The 14,463-nt window shown below is 39.3% G+C and overlaps 1 protein-coding gene across 2 annotated transcripts in view; it reads left to right on the top strand.

Moving 5' to 3' along the window:
* Positions 1-14,463, top strand: part of LOC110055468 (E3 ubiquitin-protein ligase UBR5-like) — a 66,895-nt gene that overhangs the window by 37,682 nt on the left and 14,750 nt on the right. Inside the window, exons 23-30 of one of the 2 annotated variants that reach the window (XM_089271483.1) lie at positions 306-542; positions 5,642-5,891; positions 8,913-9,245; positions 9,643-9,789; positions 10,253-10,519; positions 11,094-11,244; positions 11,905-12,068; positions 13,131-13,512. In XM_089271483.1, coding sequence (XP_089127609.1) covers positions 306-542; positions 5,642-5,891; positions 8,913-9,245; positions 9,643-9,789; positions 10,253-10,519; positions 11,094-11,244; positions 11,905-12,068; positions 13,131-13,512 — 1,931 coding nt within the window. The remainder of the gene's footprint in view (positions 1-305; positions 543-5,641; positions 5,892-8,912; positions 9,246-9,642; positions 9,790-10,252; positions 10,520-11,093; positions 11,245-11,904; positions 12,069-13,130; positions 13,513-14,463) is intronic. The other variant, XM_089271484.1, reaches the window with a different exon arrangement.

Raw genomic sequence — 14,463 nt, 5'->3', positions numbered from 1 at the left:
TAAAGCATGTAGCCTGATTTTGAAAAAAAATAATCTCTAGGATTCTAAGCGAAAGATGTCAAAGAAGAGTCAACAGAGGCAAGCAAGAGTTCCAAAAGTTGCCTTCCTTTTCATAATACATAACTTTTAAAGAGGCACTTGAAGCCTTTGTACAGCTAAGCAAAAAGCTTGAAAGGGCAGAATTCGATGCTGCACTCTCCATACATGACATGGCGAATTGTGTGTGCAGTAAGGATCAATGCGCAGAAACAATCAACATGTAGTCTTTAAGTAGACTGATTCTGTTTCTATTGTCATTTTCCCAGATGGTGTTACCAGTAACTCGGGTGCTGGTAATAGCTCTGGTTCTTTGGGTAGTGCCAGTGGTAATGGAGGTAGTACTAGTGGACCAGGAGGCAGTGGGGGCTCATCAAAACTGGGTGTGCGTGAGATGATGCAGCGAGCAGTTACTGCTGCAAGATCTGCATCGTCCTCACTTGCAGGACTTGATGTGGAGGAAGATGCTCCTATACCCACTTTGCACTGGCCACCAGATGCTCCAGGTGATAGCACTGGCCTCATTCATTTTGTGTAACTTGGCACTCTATTTTAAAAGCATTTAGCTGCAAATTTGAGCACACATGCTCGTTAATTGCCACTTATGACTCACTACAGCAGTCTTTCTACTGTTCTTTTATCATTCTCCTCTATTTCAACAACTTTCTATCTCCTTTTCCGTTCTTCTAATTCTTCCAATCAGTTTTACGTGAATGGTCCTGCACCTCCCTTGCCACAATTGTTTAGTGCAAGAGGACAATCCAAAGGTTCGGTTGGGCTTGAAACCTCCAAATATATCTTAAGAGCTTCTGCCTGAGAGACCGGGGCAGACTTGGAAATGAAGATCGGCCGATTTCGCTGAAAATTAGTACACAACGTCGTTATGTGGACTTATGTAATATGCCAAAGTTTCAGGTTCAACGACCATTTTTTAGCCGAGTTCTGGATGTCAGCCCCTCAGGGGTCCCCACAGGCTGATTTTCAGTGTAATTTTGGTCAGTTTTCAATCTCTCTTTTAGCAACGCACAACTGATTTCAGACAAAACCAAAACCATATTTGTAATGCACTATTCGTAGGCGTTTATGGGTAAGAACATTAGCTCACTGGAATTTTTCGTTAGCCCGTGGCTGTTATCACAACTTGGTCCTATTTGAAGCATATGGGAAGCAACAGGAAATGGCCTGTTTTTCAGACCACATATTTTCCATGCCCATGTTTTATATCGTGAAGTCTTAGTATCCCTGCAAAGTTCAGCCCTTAGTTTAGTAATATCAAGAAAAAAATACTAAGGTTGAGGCTTTTTTACCAAGAAAAAACTTACAAGAAAATAACTAACCAGGCCACTTTCAGTTAAAGTTTCAAAAAAGCGTGTCTGTAAAAATCAGCCATTTAATTTCAATTAATACCTTTTTTCTTCTAAGTCATGAATTAGAGACTGAAGTTAATTGTAACCGAAAAGACTTACCGTTAATCAAAAAATTTCATGTGATTTTTTAGGACCGATCAGATTTTGGTCCGGCAACGGTTATAAATTTTGTGGAAATAGTCTTGAAAATTACAGATAATGGAGTCACTGTGAAAGAACCATATATATACCTAACAATCTGTCTCTTGCCGGTTAATCACAATGCACCATTGCATTTTTTTGGTCCAAACTGCAATATTAAGTTTATTCAACCCGTTCAACAAAACAAGTCTGTGGCCCCGAGTAATGAAGCGCTAATTAAATCAAGAAATAAGCCGCCAAGCTTTGTGATCCCATTTCGTATCAACCCACCTGTCAGAGAGTTCTTTTCTAAAGAAAACAACTTATCAATCACTCTAAATGCAATTGCAACGTCTCTCGTAACACTACTTTAAAATCGCTTTGAACCTTAAGGAAATTTCGAATATAATTATAGCTAATTGTCCAATACAAAATGCAGTCTTACTCTTCGAGTCTATATACAAAGTGTCTGGATAAATTCACTTACTATAAACGCTTACCTGGCTTCAGGTTTAGAGGCATGCCCCTTTCTTACAATCCCTTAAAGGTGAAGCAACGTTAAAAACCTTAGCCTCAGCGATAGATTGGTAGTGAGTGCATTGCTCCGAGTAATGAAAATTCAGGTTGATTCATACCGTACATGGCGACACTACGACACGCCAACTTGTCTGTAGTGTGCTGGCTATGATTGACTTGGAATTCAGTTTTTTCTCATCTAGATTCGTCTCCTTGATACTGCAGAGAGTGATTAGGTATAGAACTTGCTTGAGAAGCTAAAGAACAAATGGATATGTTACTGAATATTTATTCATACCCAGTCCCCCAGTGCAAACGGCCTAGGTATTATAAATTGAGGACGTCCAAGACAGACCGTTTTCCCCGCCAAGTCGCTGGATGTCTGACCAAATTACGAGAAAATTACTCATTGGCACACTTTCCCTTTCTCTATCAGGATTTTTCGTTTGTTGCTTTCTCAGTCAGTACAGATCCAGACTAAATCGGTGTACTGCATATATTAAAAGATAAAACAGGGTAGGAGTGGATTTCCCTTCAAAAACTACTGCTCATGGCACCCCTAGCTGTAGAATTGCTGGCCATTAACTCCGATTTTCATAGTAAGAAGCGATAATCCCCAGGATGACCAGCATGCTTGCTGAGGTGGTAAGGTAAGTCGTCACAAGGCCCAGTGCCTCATACCTGCTGGAGCTTAAATTGGTTATTGCTCTTCTTCCCTGAACAGGATGATAATCACCAGCTCTCATTTATACATCTGGGTGGAGAGAGGCATTGTGAACGAAAAATGCCTTTCCCAAGACGACATGTCAGCACCCTAGTAACCAGGAGTGCTCGATCCGGAGTCCAACCCACTAACCATTACATTGCGACCGTGCTCTGCGCTAGGCAGTTGCCAGTTTTGTATAAAATCCAACTGCGTTACTACGTTACAGGTTTACTTCAGTCTGTCGTAAATTGATGAGATGCAACCGCGAAATGAATATATAGCCAGCACGTGGACATCTTGCCGGCTGGATTGTTTATTTACAAGAAATGAAACTATCTGCGATGAGTTAATTAAACTTATTAACTCTATTCTGTCTGTAAGTGAATTTGTTTCATTCGAGTGTGCTTCAAAGGCAGAGGAGCGAAAGTCTGGCTATTGCAAGTTTAGTCCCCTGGAAAACTACATGTAGAAACATGAGTATACGGTGTCCCTCAGTTTTGGAAAGAAGATGACATATGCGGGGCATGAGATAACAAGCCATCAGGGCCTGCTGCGACTCTCCCAGTAGCGACGTTAGATCGAGATGTTACCCACCTGATGGTCAAATTAAAGTGGGCGCTGGTGGTAATAAACTGGCTGTGTCTCACAGAGTTGACAATTTCCCTGAATGGAAGTTAAAGTATGAATTAAAGAAGATTGTGATTTGCCCACATCACTGCCAAAAATTCACCTGTTTGCGTGACCAAAGTGGGGCATGTCAACACCCTTTCAATCAAGGAGGAAAAAGAAATTGAAGAAACCGAAGAAGATGGCCGCTGACGTTTCAGATAGAATATTTAAGGAGTTCGGCATTGTGATACCTACTGCATCCCTTAAGTGTCCTAGGGTAGAGTGACTGCATGCATTTTTATCAGACATAAATTCATTTTTAACAGAGAAACAACAACAACATGATATTAAGTGTAGATTCTGGATCGTGGGTTGAAATCCCATCTGGGATTCTCCCAGAATTTACACTTAAAGATTTTTTTTACACGCTTTAATGTCTTAAATTCGTTCCACTTGTTCAAGGATCGTTCTTCCATTATCATCTGCATACATATTTGAACAAAATATCTCTAACTTAAATTGTCTACCCACCCACAATTCAATTGTCAACATTTTCGACGCCATATTGGATGTTGTTTCACTTGAAAAGTTGAAAGGGCTTGGAGATGAATTAAGTAGTTTCACATGCCCAATATTAAATCACAGTGGAGACGCTTTGCGTGTCATGCTCAAACAATGTAATCTCCAGGCGAAAATAGGAAGTAATTTTGCCCCCTATTGTATCACGAGGCTTACTTACTTACAATCTCTATCATAACGATGGTATTCATATTTAGAATCGATACCAAAGAGAAGCAAAGACCGAAGCTTGGAGGAAAGCACCTCTGGGTGTGTCGTAGTTAAGTCGAAAATTTCAGTACCACTAGTCACACAAGGTATTTGTGATCTTCTGGCAGGGAGAAGGAGAAAAATAACTCAAGGCTTAAAATTCTAATGGTGAATAGTAAGCTATGAAGGCACTTGACATTAGAATGTCATAAATTCCAAAACATCTATCATATTGAATCCACCAGTCTGGATTTCATGACTATTCCATGAAGTAAAAATATCGTTTTTGCCAATTATAGCAAAATTAAAACAGAAGAGAAAAGGTACCAAAGGAATGAAAAGGTGCAAAAAAACTATGTTTGTCCCAAGAAACTTGAAAACATCAATAAAAACAGAGAATGAGATGAGAAAACTTAAACTTAGGGTAATTATGCCTGACAAAATAAGGTTGCCATGGAAACAAGGCAGAGTCCCATAAATAAGGCTTTTTTGGGCTCAGCTTTTCCCACCTAACTTATACACTCAGTAAACAACTTGTTTCATTGTATTTTGATTACTTTTCTCGTCATCAACGTTTAAAGTTTCCCCCTCGTCACCTTCCAGTCCCCAGAGTACAGAGTACAAATGCAGCATAAAATTTAGATTCAAATCTGTCAGTAGGAAAATCAATTTCTAGTCTTTGGTTTGTAAATATATATTTAATTTCAATAGTTCACTTCGAGATAATTAATTGTATGCTAATTTTGCGGCTAATGTCTAAAAATCTCTCCTAATAAAAAAATTAAGACTTTGGCAGGAAGTGCGTAGTAGGTAACTCTCTTGAAGTGTTTCGTAGTAAAAAAGCCTCAACCTTAGTATTTTTTTCTTGATATTACTAAACTAAGGGCTGAACTTTGCAGGGATACTAAGACTTCACGATATAAAACATGGGCATGGAAAATATGTGGTCTGAAAAACAGGCCATTTCCTGTTGCTCCCCATATGCTTCAAATAGGACCAAGTTGTGATAACAGCCACAAGCTAATGAAAAATTCCCGTGAGCTAATGTTTCCACCCATGGAAGCCTAAGAATAGGGCGTTACAGATATGGTTTTGGTTTTGTCTGAAATTAATTGTACGTTGCTAAAAGAGAGATTGAAAATTGGCCAAAATTGCACTGAAAATCAGCCTGTGGGGACCCCTGAAGGGCTGATATCAAGAACTCGGCTAAAAGGTCGTTGAACATGAAACTTTGGCGTATTACATAAGTCCACATAACAACTTTGTGCACCAATTTTAAGCGAAATTGGCCGATCTTCATTTCCAAGTCTGCCCCGGTCTCTCAGGCAGAAGCTCTTAAAGTGAACAAATCACTTTATAATTCAAAAGTCTGTTTTATCAACAATTGCAGTGGGGTTTTCTAGTACTGTGCAGGAGGCCAAATGTTTCACTGCAATCTCAGTACTGGTTGTAAAAATGTGCAATATTAAATGCCTAGCTATGCTTGTGTGTTTAAATTATTTTGCTTCTGACTTTTTAGATGTACGAGATGATGAAACAGGTCCATCATTAACCCCAACTCCATCGGGGTCAGTCCCTGCACCAGTACCATCAGGTGCATCGGCAGTTGCAGCAGCGGCAGCAGCGGCAGCATCAGCATCAGCATCATCATCATCATCCAGCCAGTCAATAGATTCACAGCACACGCAGAGTAAGGCTCTTAAGTGCCTTAAACTGTTGTGTGAGAGTACTGTGTTGGCTCCATTCCTTCTTCAACTTATGACTGCTAAGTAAGTAATGATTATCTTTAATATATAGCTGTTTCAAGAGACCTTATAGGATGGAAGTGCCAAGCCTTCGTGACAAGACCTAATGGTGATCTGAGTATTCACTGGAATTTTGCATATCGGTGTAGAGAAAATCTACAAATTTGTATTTTTGCACATGAAGCACATCATTTATAAACAAGGCTACAATAGATTTTCATCTCATAAGACCATTTTTTTCTGTAGCTTTCCTTTCACTGTCTTATGGCATTAAGTTGAAATTCTTCTAAAATTCAGCATGGCAAAAAGAACCTCTCCACAAATCCAAAGAAAAAGAAAGCATTTGAAATGAAGAAAATTTTTTTATATCTGATGAAGTATTTAACATGTTCAGGAGCTCTTTACTTCTACCCCTACTAACTTTCGGAGTTGTTGTGTGCACTTTTTCACATTTTTTTGGACAACCTTTCTCTAAACAGCTGTAAAAATAATTTTGCACTGTTTTAATTAGCACATGCTTGCAATCATGTGATTTCCCTGGCAGTCTATCTCAGGTATAGGTGTCATCCAAGGTTTACGTCATGGCTAAATTGGACAGTTTATAGACCTTTGTGGGAGTCCTGTAGATAGCTACAGTAATGATTCAATTTAGCACTTCCAATGCAATAAGGCATATCAAAGTTGCAACCAACCACCCTCCAAAGCGAGTATAGTAGAAATTACATCGACTCAGAAAAAAAATTGCGAGTTCCAGATGGGATTTGAACCCACGACCCTCCTTGATCTAACCAGATGCTCTAACCACTGAGCTACTGGAGACTCTATGGTGAGCAAGGGTGAAATGTGGGCCTTTGACTGGAACCACATCACACGGTCACACAGCCAAATGTTAAATTGGTGCATATGAACTCACTAGCTCCATTGGCAAACTCCATGTTAGGTCTTTCAAAATTAATTTACAATAGGTCTGTACTCGTTATCTCTGAACAACTAATTAAAGAAATTAACTCAATAATTTTTAAATTTATTTGGGGTGAGAAACCCTCTAAAATCAAGAAATCAACTATTATTGGCAAGAGAAAACATGGAGGACTTAAAATGACTGACTTTAATATCTTGAATAAAGCCTTAAAAGTCGCATGGATACCACGCATAAAATCCGAAAACGTAGTATTCTGGAAAATCATCCCTAACACAACCCTAGAGAGATATGGAGGATTACACTTCTTGACAAGTTATAACTATGACATTAACACACTACAGGTCGGTAATTTACCACCTTTTTATGTTGACGTACTAAAAGAATGGCAAATGACTAAAGATTCTATAAGAAGCGAGACCCTACTCACTTATGAAGAGGTAATTTGGAACAATCGAAACATATTAATTAATGGTAAACCTGTATTCTACAAAAGTTGGTTTGACCAAAAAATTATGCAAATCCAGGATCTCCTTCAAGAGGACGGTAAATTCCTGTCCTTTAATAAACTTTTGTAAGTTATAAGTGTAAACTCAAAATGCGCTTCACCCTCTACTTCGGTCTTGTTAATTCTATATCAACTTCTTGGAGGTCAGAAAGTGAGGAAAAAGGAGAAACCATTTCCACCAAGTATGTGACTGTACAACTTGCTGTTGAAGAAATTCTTTGTACCACCTATTGCTGAAACTAAAATCTTAAAACGTGGTTTCACTCCAGAAACCATCCAAAAAGTGTACGAATTACCTCTCCAGATCAAGTGTGACATTAAAATAACAATGTTTCAATATAAGATTATACACAACATTCTTGCAACTAAAATGTCTCTTTTTAGAGCCAAAATGTCAGACAATGATATATGTCCTCAATGCTTTACTGATACACACTCCCTAGATCATATGTTCTTATGCTGCTCTTCCATTATAGCCTTTTGGAAGACCTTTCAAAACTGGTGGACAAATAAACGAAACAGCAACTAACTCTGTCAAATAGTATGATTTTATACCGTGTTTTTGACAAAACGGAACATAGATACTCTGAACTATATGCTTCTCATTGCAAAATTTTCTATACACTGCAGCTGCCTGCACGACGAAAAGCTCTCTTTCAACAGTTTTCTCATACTTCTAAAAGAAAAATTAAACATACAGAAAGAAATAGCATTTCAAAACAAGTCTATTGCTGCTTTCCAAAAATCCTTTCAACATATTATTTAACATGCAATGATGATGTATTTTCTTTGTTTTGTTTAACTAAGTAAACGATGTTAATAGTGTTCATGTTTTGGCTTGTAGTATGAACTATCACATTGTACTGTAAGTAAATAGTGTGCTGTAATGTTACTATTTTCCTCTTTTCATTTTGTTGATTTACTTTATTTTTTCCGTATGTATATTGTGTTTGTAAATTGATTAAGTAAAAAAATAAAACAAAATAAAATGAAACTTCATTCCAACAGTTACCTCTCTCCAAAAATTGGCTCCCATTGAAGAAGTGTTTTGAAGACATTGTCATGGAATTAATCTGAGTCCTATGCATTTCCAAAGAAAAGTTGGTGAGAGAGAGTGAGGGAAAAGAAAAACGGGACACAAATGTTTTCATTTTGGCCTTCTATCCCCTCACACCACATGACCACGGTTTGCACCTCTGGAAACGGTATCCAGTCAAAATCACTTCAATCTGGTTATCTACTATCAAACTGTACTCTCAATTCTGGGAGCTTCTTGTTCATTTATAATTCGGTAGGAATAGAGCAATCAAACTTCCCCCTAGCACAACAGAATGACCTCTCTGTAGTTTTCCAACATTTGTTGTGCACAGAAATGGGTATTGTGTTTCAGTGGTATCACTGCTCTGTGATGCTGAAGAAAAAAAGGTGCACTCCCTTGAGCTTGGGCCCTGGGCGAAATTGATTCATGGTATAGCAGAACAAGGGCATTGGTTTGGATATTTTGATTATGAATTTCATACAGGTATTATTGGGGGCGGGGCATGGGGGGTGTGTAGTATGCCAATAGAAACAAGGCTGACTGTAGCTAACTTTTTATCGGCATTTTTCTCCTTGGTAGGGATACAGATGGCTGCACTCCATTTATGGCTGCTGTTCGTGGCCGCACATACCATGCTGCCCTCACCCTGTTCACAACAGCCCAGTGTCTAGCTACCAACCCAAGTGGACAGATTGACAGAAATGTTCTAATATCCATGGTGTGTCCGTCTGACAGTCACCCAGATGCCTCTCCTCTCCATGTGCTGTGCTGTAATGACACGTGTTCATTTACTTGGACTGGCACAGAGCACATCAATCAAGACATCTTTGAGTGTCGCACTTGTGGCCTGACTGGTTCTCTTTGTTGTTGTACTGAGTGTGCTCGAGTGTGCCACCGAGGCCATGACTGCAAGTAAGATTTTCAATAAACTTGAAATAGTGATGATTGTCCACTTGAAGCGCTGATAATTATATTAATTTTAAGAGCTGTTTTCACAGCTCTGCATGAATGTGTGTGCAGGCCATAGTTGAACTTTCCAAACTTTAATTGAACATATCTATTTTTCCCCTTTAACAGGTACAGTAAAGCTTCTTGAACCTCTTTTCATTATTTTAACTTTTAAATGCACTTTAAGTGAAGCAACAGTAACTGTATGCATTATGTATTTGTACAGTTTAAAACTAGTCAGTTGTTCATCTTAGTGTAAGCTTACTTATTATCGTAAGGTGAATATCATTTTTGGACATTTTGTTACCATTTTCGTGCTATTTTGACTAGAATATTGTTACTGTACTTGTTATGCAATTAGGTTGAAGAGAACAGCACCCACTGCTTACTGTGACTGTTGGGAAAAATGCAAGTGCCGCGCCTTGGTACCAGGCTCCCAGGCTGCTCGCATTCAACTCCTGAAAAAACTTGTGTCAGAAACTGATTTGGTTAGCCGGCCTAATGGAAGGTAGGCTTTATATATGTCACGTAATGGCCAAATTTATTCAAGGGAAGAATTATACCATGGCGAATGTATATCTAGAAATGATTTATTCATCAGAACCAATTGATCTGTCTGAAACGATTGAATCATGTAGTTTCAAATCTAGTCTTGGACAAATTATGTGGCAAAGTTTGTCTGGCAGACGTGCTCTAAGATTAATCAGCCTAATACGAATTTTGCCACATAATTCATAACACTGGAGTTATACCTGGATGACTATCTTTCACAGGAGACAGATTAATCTTCTCAAACAGCTAATATGTCTTGGACAGGTAATCCGCCCCTAGTATAAATTCAACCAATGTTCATTGTAAAATTGGCTTTGGTAGAACATAAAGTCCTTGTTAACACCTGAGTACCGATACAATTTTTTTTCATTTAGTACAGTAGGTTAGAGCTTTTGTTGACCTTTTATGCTTTGTTTTAGAGGGGAGCATTTACTGCTGTTTTTGGCTCAAACTGTGGCTCGACAAACTGTTGAGCAAAGGCAATTCCGACCACACCGCGCTGCTACAGATGCGCGTCCAAAAGCCAAGACCAGGACACTTGGAACAAATGGCACAACTCCGCCACTTCCAGAACATGATCTGGACCCTCCTAGGTTTGCTCGTAAGGCTCTCGAGTTTATCCTACAAGACTGGCGAGCCGTTAGTGCAATGTTGAGAGATGGTTGTCGATCACCGGGAGAAGCAAAGTAAAGGAACCACTTTTTTTGTTTTGTGTATGGGATCTAAAATGACTATTTTAAAACATGGCATATAGTAAGCGATTTTTCTCTCGCATCAAAACCAAAACAAATTGCAATAAAATGCATATTTTGTTGCTTATTACAGAGGTGACAGATCAGCAAAAGACATAAAATCAGTCACAAGCCAAGCAAAAATATCAAACAGTTGATTATTAATGACAAAACTTGCTCATTATAGTTACTACCATGCAGCGTGACTACCTCGCTATAGTAATGTTCCTATGCCATCGGTGTTCAATTTTGAAGCCCATGATTTCAAGGATTTCTATCATCGTAAAGACTTGCTGTTAAAGATCAATATCATTCATTGCAGTTATTTGTCTTGCTAGCCATTAGTGTGCACTTTGTTCACCTGGGCCCAGTTGTGCAAAAGGGGGATGATGCTATCCGCTGGAAAAATCGCTGTTGGCAAAACAAACTATGATTATCATGATCCATCTGGTGTTAAGCATAATCTATCTTTTGAACAACATGGACCTGGTGTCAAAAGTAACCATCACTTACTACTCGTTTCTGTTAGACTGCATGGACATGAGAGCAGTGGATTACCTGATGCAGGCTCAAGCCATCTCATACCCATGACGGAACAAGAAGATCGTCTTTCAAGTCAGGCGGGTACAGTGCGACTCGATGCATTCACACACTGTCTTGTAGCCAAGTGTGGTCCTGAGGTAAGATGTTGAATTATGTCATCTGTTAGGGCTAAAGGAAATGAATATTCATAGCTAGTTGTCCTCAGGTACAATACGTTTTATCATTGCTAACTAGACGCTCCAAGCGCATTTACTCAGGCCTTGTATCACAATATCAAATCATACTCTACAAGTATTGAACACAATAGAAACAAATAAAAGAATCGGGATATTTGCCACGAGAGTTACGCTTAGACATTACTCTTTCAAGTTGCTTCTTTGAATATCCTGTTCTTCCGATCGCTTGTTGTTTGCTTCACCTTCGAAGTTATGTTCATGAAGATTCTTGATCTTTTACACAGCTGAGGTCAAGCCCTAGGATTCAAATTTTATCGGTGACACGTTTTTGGTTGCATGTCCAGTCTGTCCAGAGATCACGCGAAATGATTGGTAACGGAAAGGTTGTGTCAAAATTTCAGGCTTAACTTGGACACAACTGAAAGAAAATGAAAATAGTATTGAGAATAGAGAAGAAAATGAAACGGAGACAAGATGTATGTACTCAGTGGCTTGTATCTTGGCTAGTAAGTTTCTAAACAATGCAAAATTCTCCGATTGGTCTTGAAAAAGCAAATGCACTAAGTTCTTTGAAATGAGTTGGAAGTACTAGATTAATGTAGTAATTCTATTATTCTGTAGATACTTGATCCTCTACTTGTTACACTGGTCACAGCAATAGAAAATTCAACTGATCCTCACAAATCCGATGAGATGAGCCTGGCTCAGCGTTTCATCAGATCGGTAGCCAGAGTTTTTGTTGTGTTGGCATCTCAAATGGCCCCTGCAAATGGCAAACGGAAAGTGTAAGTGAACCATACTATAATTACCATTTTCTGCTACATGTACACTCTGGAATGAGAGAATCACCTAGTACGTAACAATTTTTATAGGGCAACAAAACATTTATAGGCACCCTGTTCAGGTATATAGACGATTTTTAAAACAATCTGACTACATGCTGGAATAAACTATTATGGTAGTAGTCATCTTTTTAGGAGAAATGGGTAGGAGGCTGGGAAGAATGGGAAAGAATCCTCTCAAAATTTGAAAACCGCTGCTATGAAACCTTGTTCCGTCCAGCTCATTACTTTGATGCAAGACTTGTAGTTAAGGTGAGCCCTGGCTCCAAAAGCCCGTTAATCCAGGCGCGTATACATAACAGTTTCCACCGTTTTACGGAAATTGGTCAGATTTTTCAGAATTACTCGGAAACCCTTTAAGGTCATTCCCCAGTATTGCGTTGCGCATCTCTGCTGCGCATAATTTTACGCGTGACCAGCGCGCACGCATTGAAAAATGGCGGCTTTTTCTTTACAGCTGGACCTCGCCATAGAAGTAAATCGTCATTTTCTCGCAAACGAGTATGGTGACCTATCATTTTTTCTGTTGTTTTGAATTGAGTGATAAATTTCTCTGTGTAAAATAAATATGGACCAATTCTCAGTGTAGAGCAAAAAGCAATCGTCGGAAACGTGAATTTAGCAAGCAATCGTAACTACAATCATGGTGCTATTATAAGGACTTTTATGGGTATAAACAAGGTCCTTTTGCTCCTAAACGAACATGGGGACCCCTTATTTTTATTTCAAAATTTAAGTTCCTATAATATAAACAATCGATAGGCAAAGTTTCACAAAAATCTCAGTGCAGATTCTAGTTCAGCGGAATGACCTTAAAGGGGACTTCAGGGTTTAAAAAAAAAAAAAAATCCAGAACATTTCTTAAGGGGACATGGCCCTGGACCCTCTGGAAGGCACTTATTGTCACGATTTATCCTAGATCTGCGCCTGTAAACTTCATTGTAAAGTAACATTCTGGGCAAAATGTAATGTTGTACCTGCTGGATGCTTTTTACTTGCTAACAGAGGTGTTGTTCAGCCCTTGATGAAGTGTCAGCGCATTTTCCAGTGTCTCTCAACCATAGCCATTCCTGAACTTGTTCAAGTTGCTGATGCAATACTTGCTCCAGTGCGACTAGGTATCTGCCGTCCGGCCCAACCCTTCAGCCTTTTGTCTTCTACGCTTGAAGCCACACAAGCTAGCGAGGATTTATTCACTGTTGAACCACTGCCCATGAGGCCCTCTACGCCATCGTCTGTTGAGGAGGCTGCCACCCAAGAGAGGCCTAGTGTTCAAAGAGTGCGGAACCAGAGGCACAGAAGGAGACAGGTTGTTACTATTCCTCGTGCACAGGAACAGAGTGCTGTAGCAGTGGTGGGACCAGCTGTTGATGGAGAGGAAGTAGAGGTAACACGGATCATCAGGTTGCCCGTTTAGGCGTGGTTCGTACTTTTGAGATAAGCACAAACATAAACACAAGCACAAGCACAAGGATGTTTACTCTAACAACATAGGCATGCACAGTGCGAGTTACATCGCAGGGGAAACAAGATCGCAATTGGTAGCATTCTAGCACTCTTGCTTGTGCTTGTTTAAACACCAGTTTCCTTATGTGAAATAAGCATAACACTAATGAAATAAGCACAAGCACAAAAAAAGGAAAATGTTTCTTTTTCTTGCGCTCATGCTTGTGCATATTTCGCCTCGGTGCACACTAGCGTTTTTCTTGTGCATGTGCTTGTGCTTACGCTTGTGGTTATCTCTTCAGTGTGAACCAGGCTAGCTTGCAAGAGTTAAAAATGTGTGCTATTTATTAATGGATACTATTTATCTCCGACTGTGCTTACGTGTCCTCATTCCAATTAATGGATCAGACCTCCATATCCAACCGTCACTGTCTTTTGTCTTGTGTTTCAACTGAAGTTCATTTTAATAGAAACTGTTGATCTATTATTTGTGATACACATAAACGATTTGCCTCAATGTTTACTGCACTCGTCGATTAGCATGTATGCGGATGACACTGTTATCTATTATTCTGGATCTGAGGTTAGCAACATCAGGGAAAATTTACAAGAAGACCTCAACCGTGTTGAGCAGTGGTTGGTGAACAGTAAGCTAATACTAAACCAGAGCAAAACCAAAGGGTTACTCTTTGGAACAAGACAAATGCTGCAAACCACCTCAGACTTTGTCCTGCAGATTCAAAACAAGGACATAGAGAGAGTGACGAAGTTCACTTACCTTGGGACTATGCTCGATGAACAGCTTCACTGGAAAGAGCATATAGACACTACTTGTAAAAAAGTTAATAAGCGTCTAGGACTTCTAGCACGCATACGATCTTGCCTCACTCTT

Source organism: Orbicella faveolata, unplaced genomic scaffold (assembly GCF_042242905.1).
Source record: "Orbicella faveolata isolate gen_17 unplaced genomic scaffold, um_ofav_v1 contig_34, whole genome shotgun sequence".
In the NCBI taxonomy this organism is placed as follows: Eukaryota; Metazoa; Cnidaria; class Anthozoa; order Scleractinia; family Merulinidae; genus Orbicella; species Orbicella faveolata.
The sequence above is the reverse complement of the archived record's forward strand: the minus strand, read 5'-3'. Positions and strand labels throughout refer to the sequence as shown.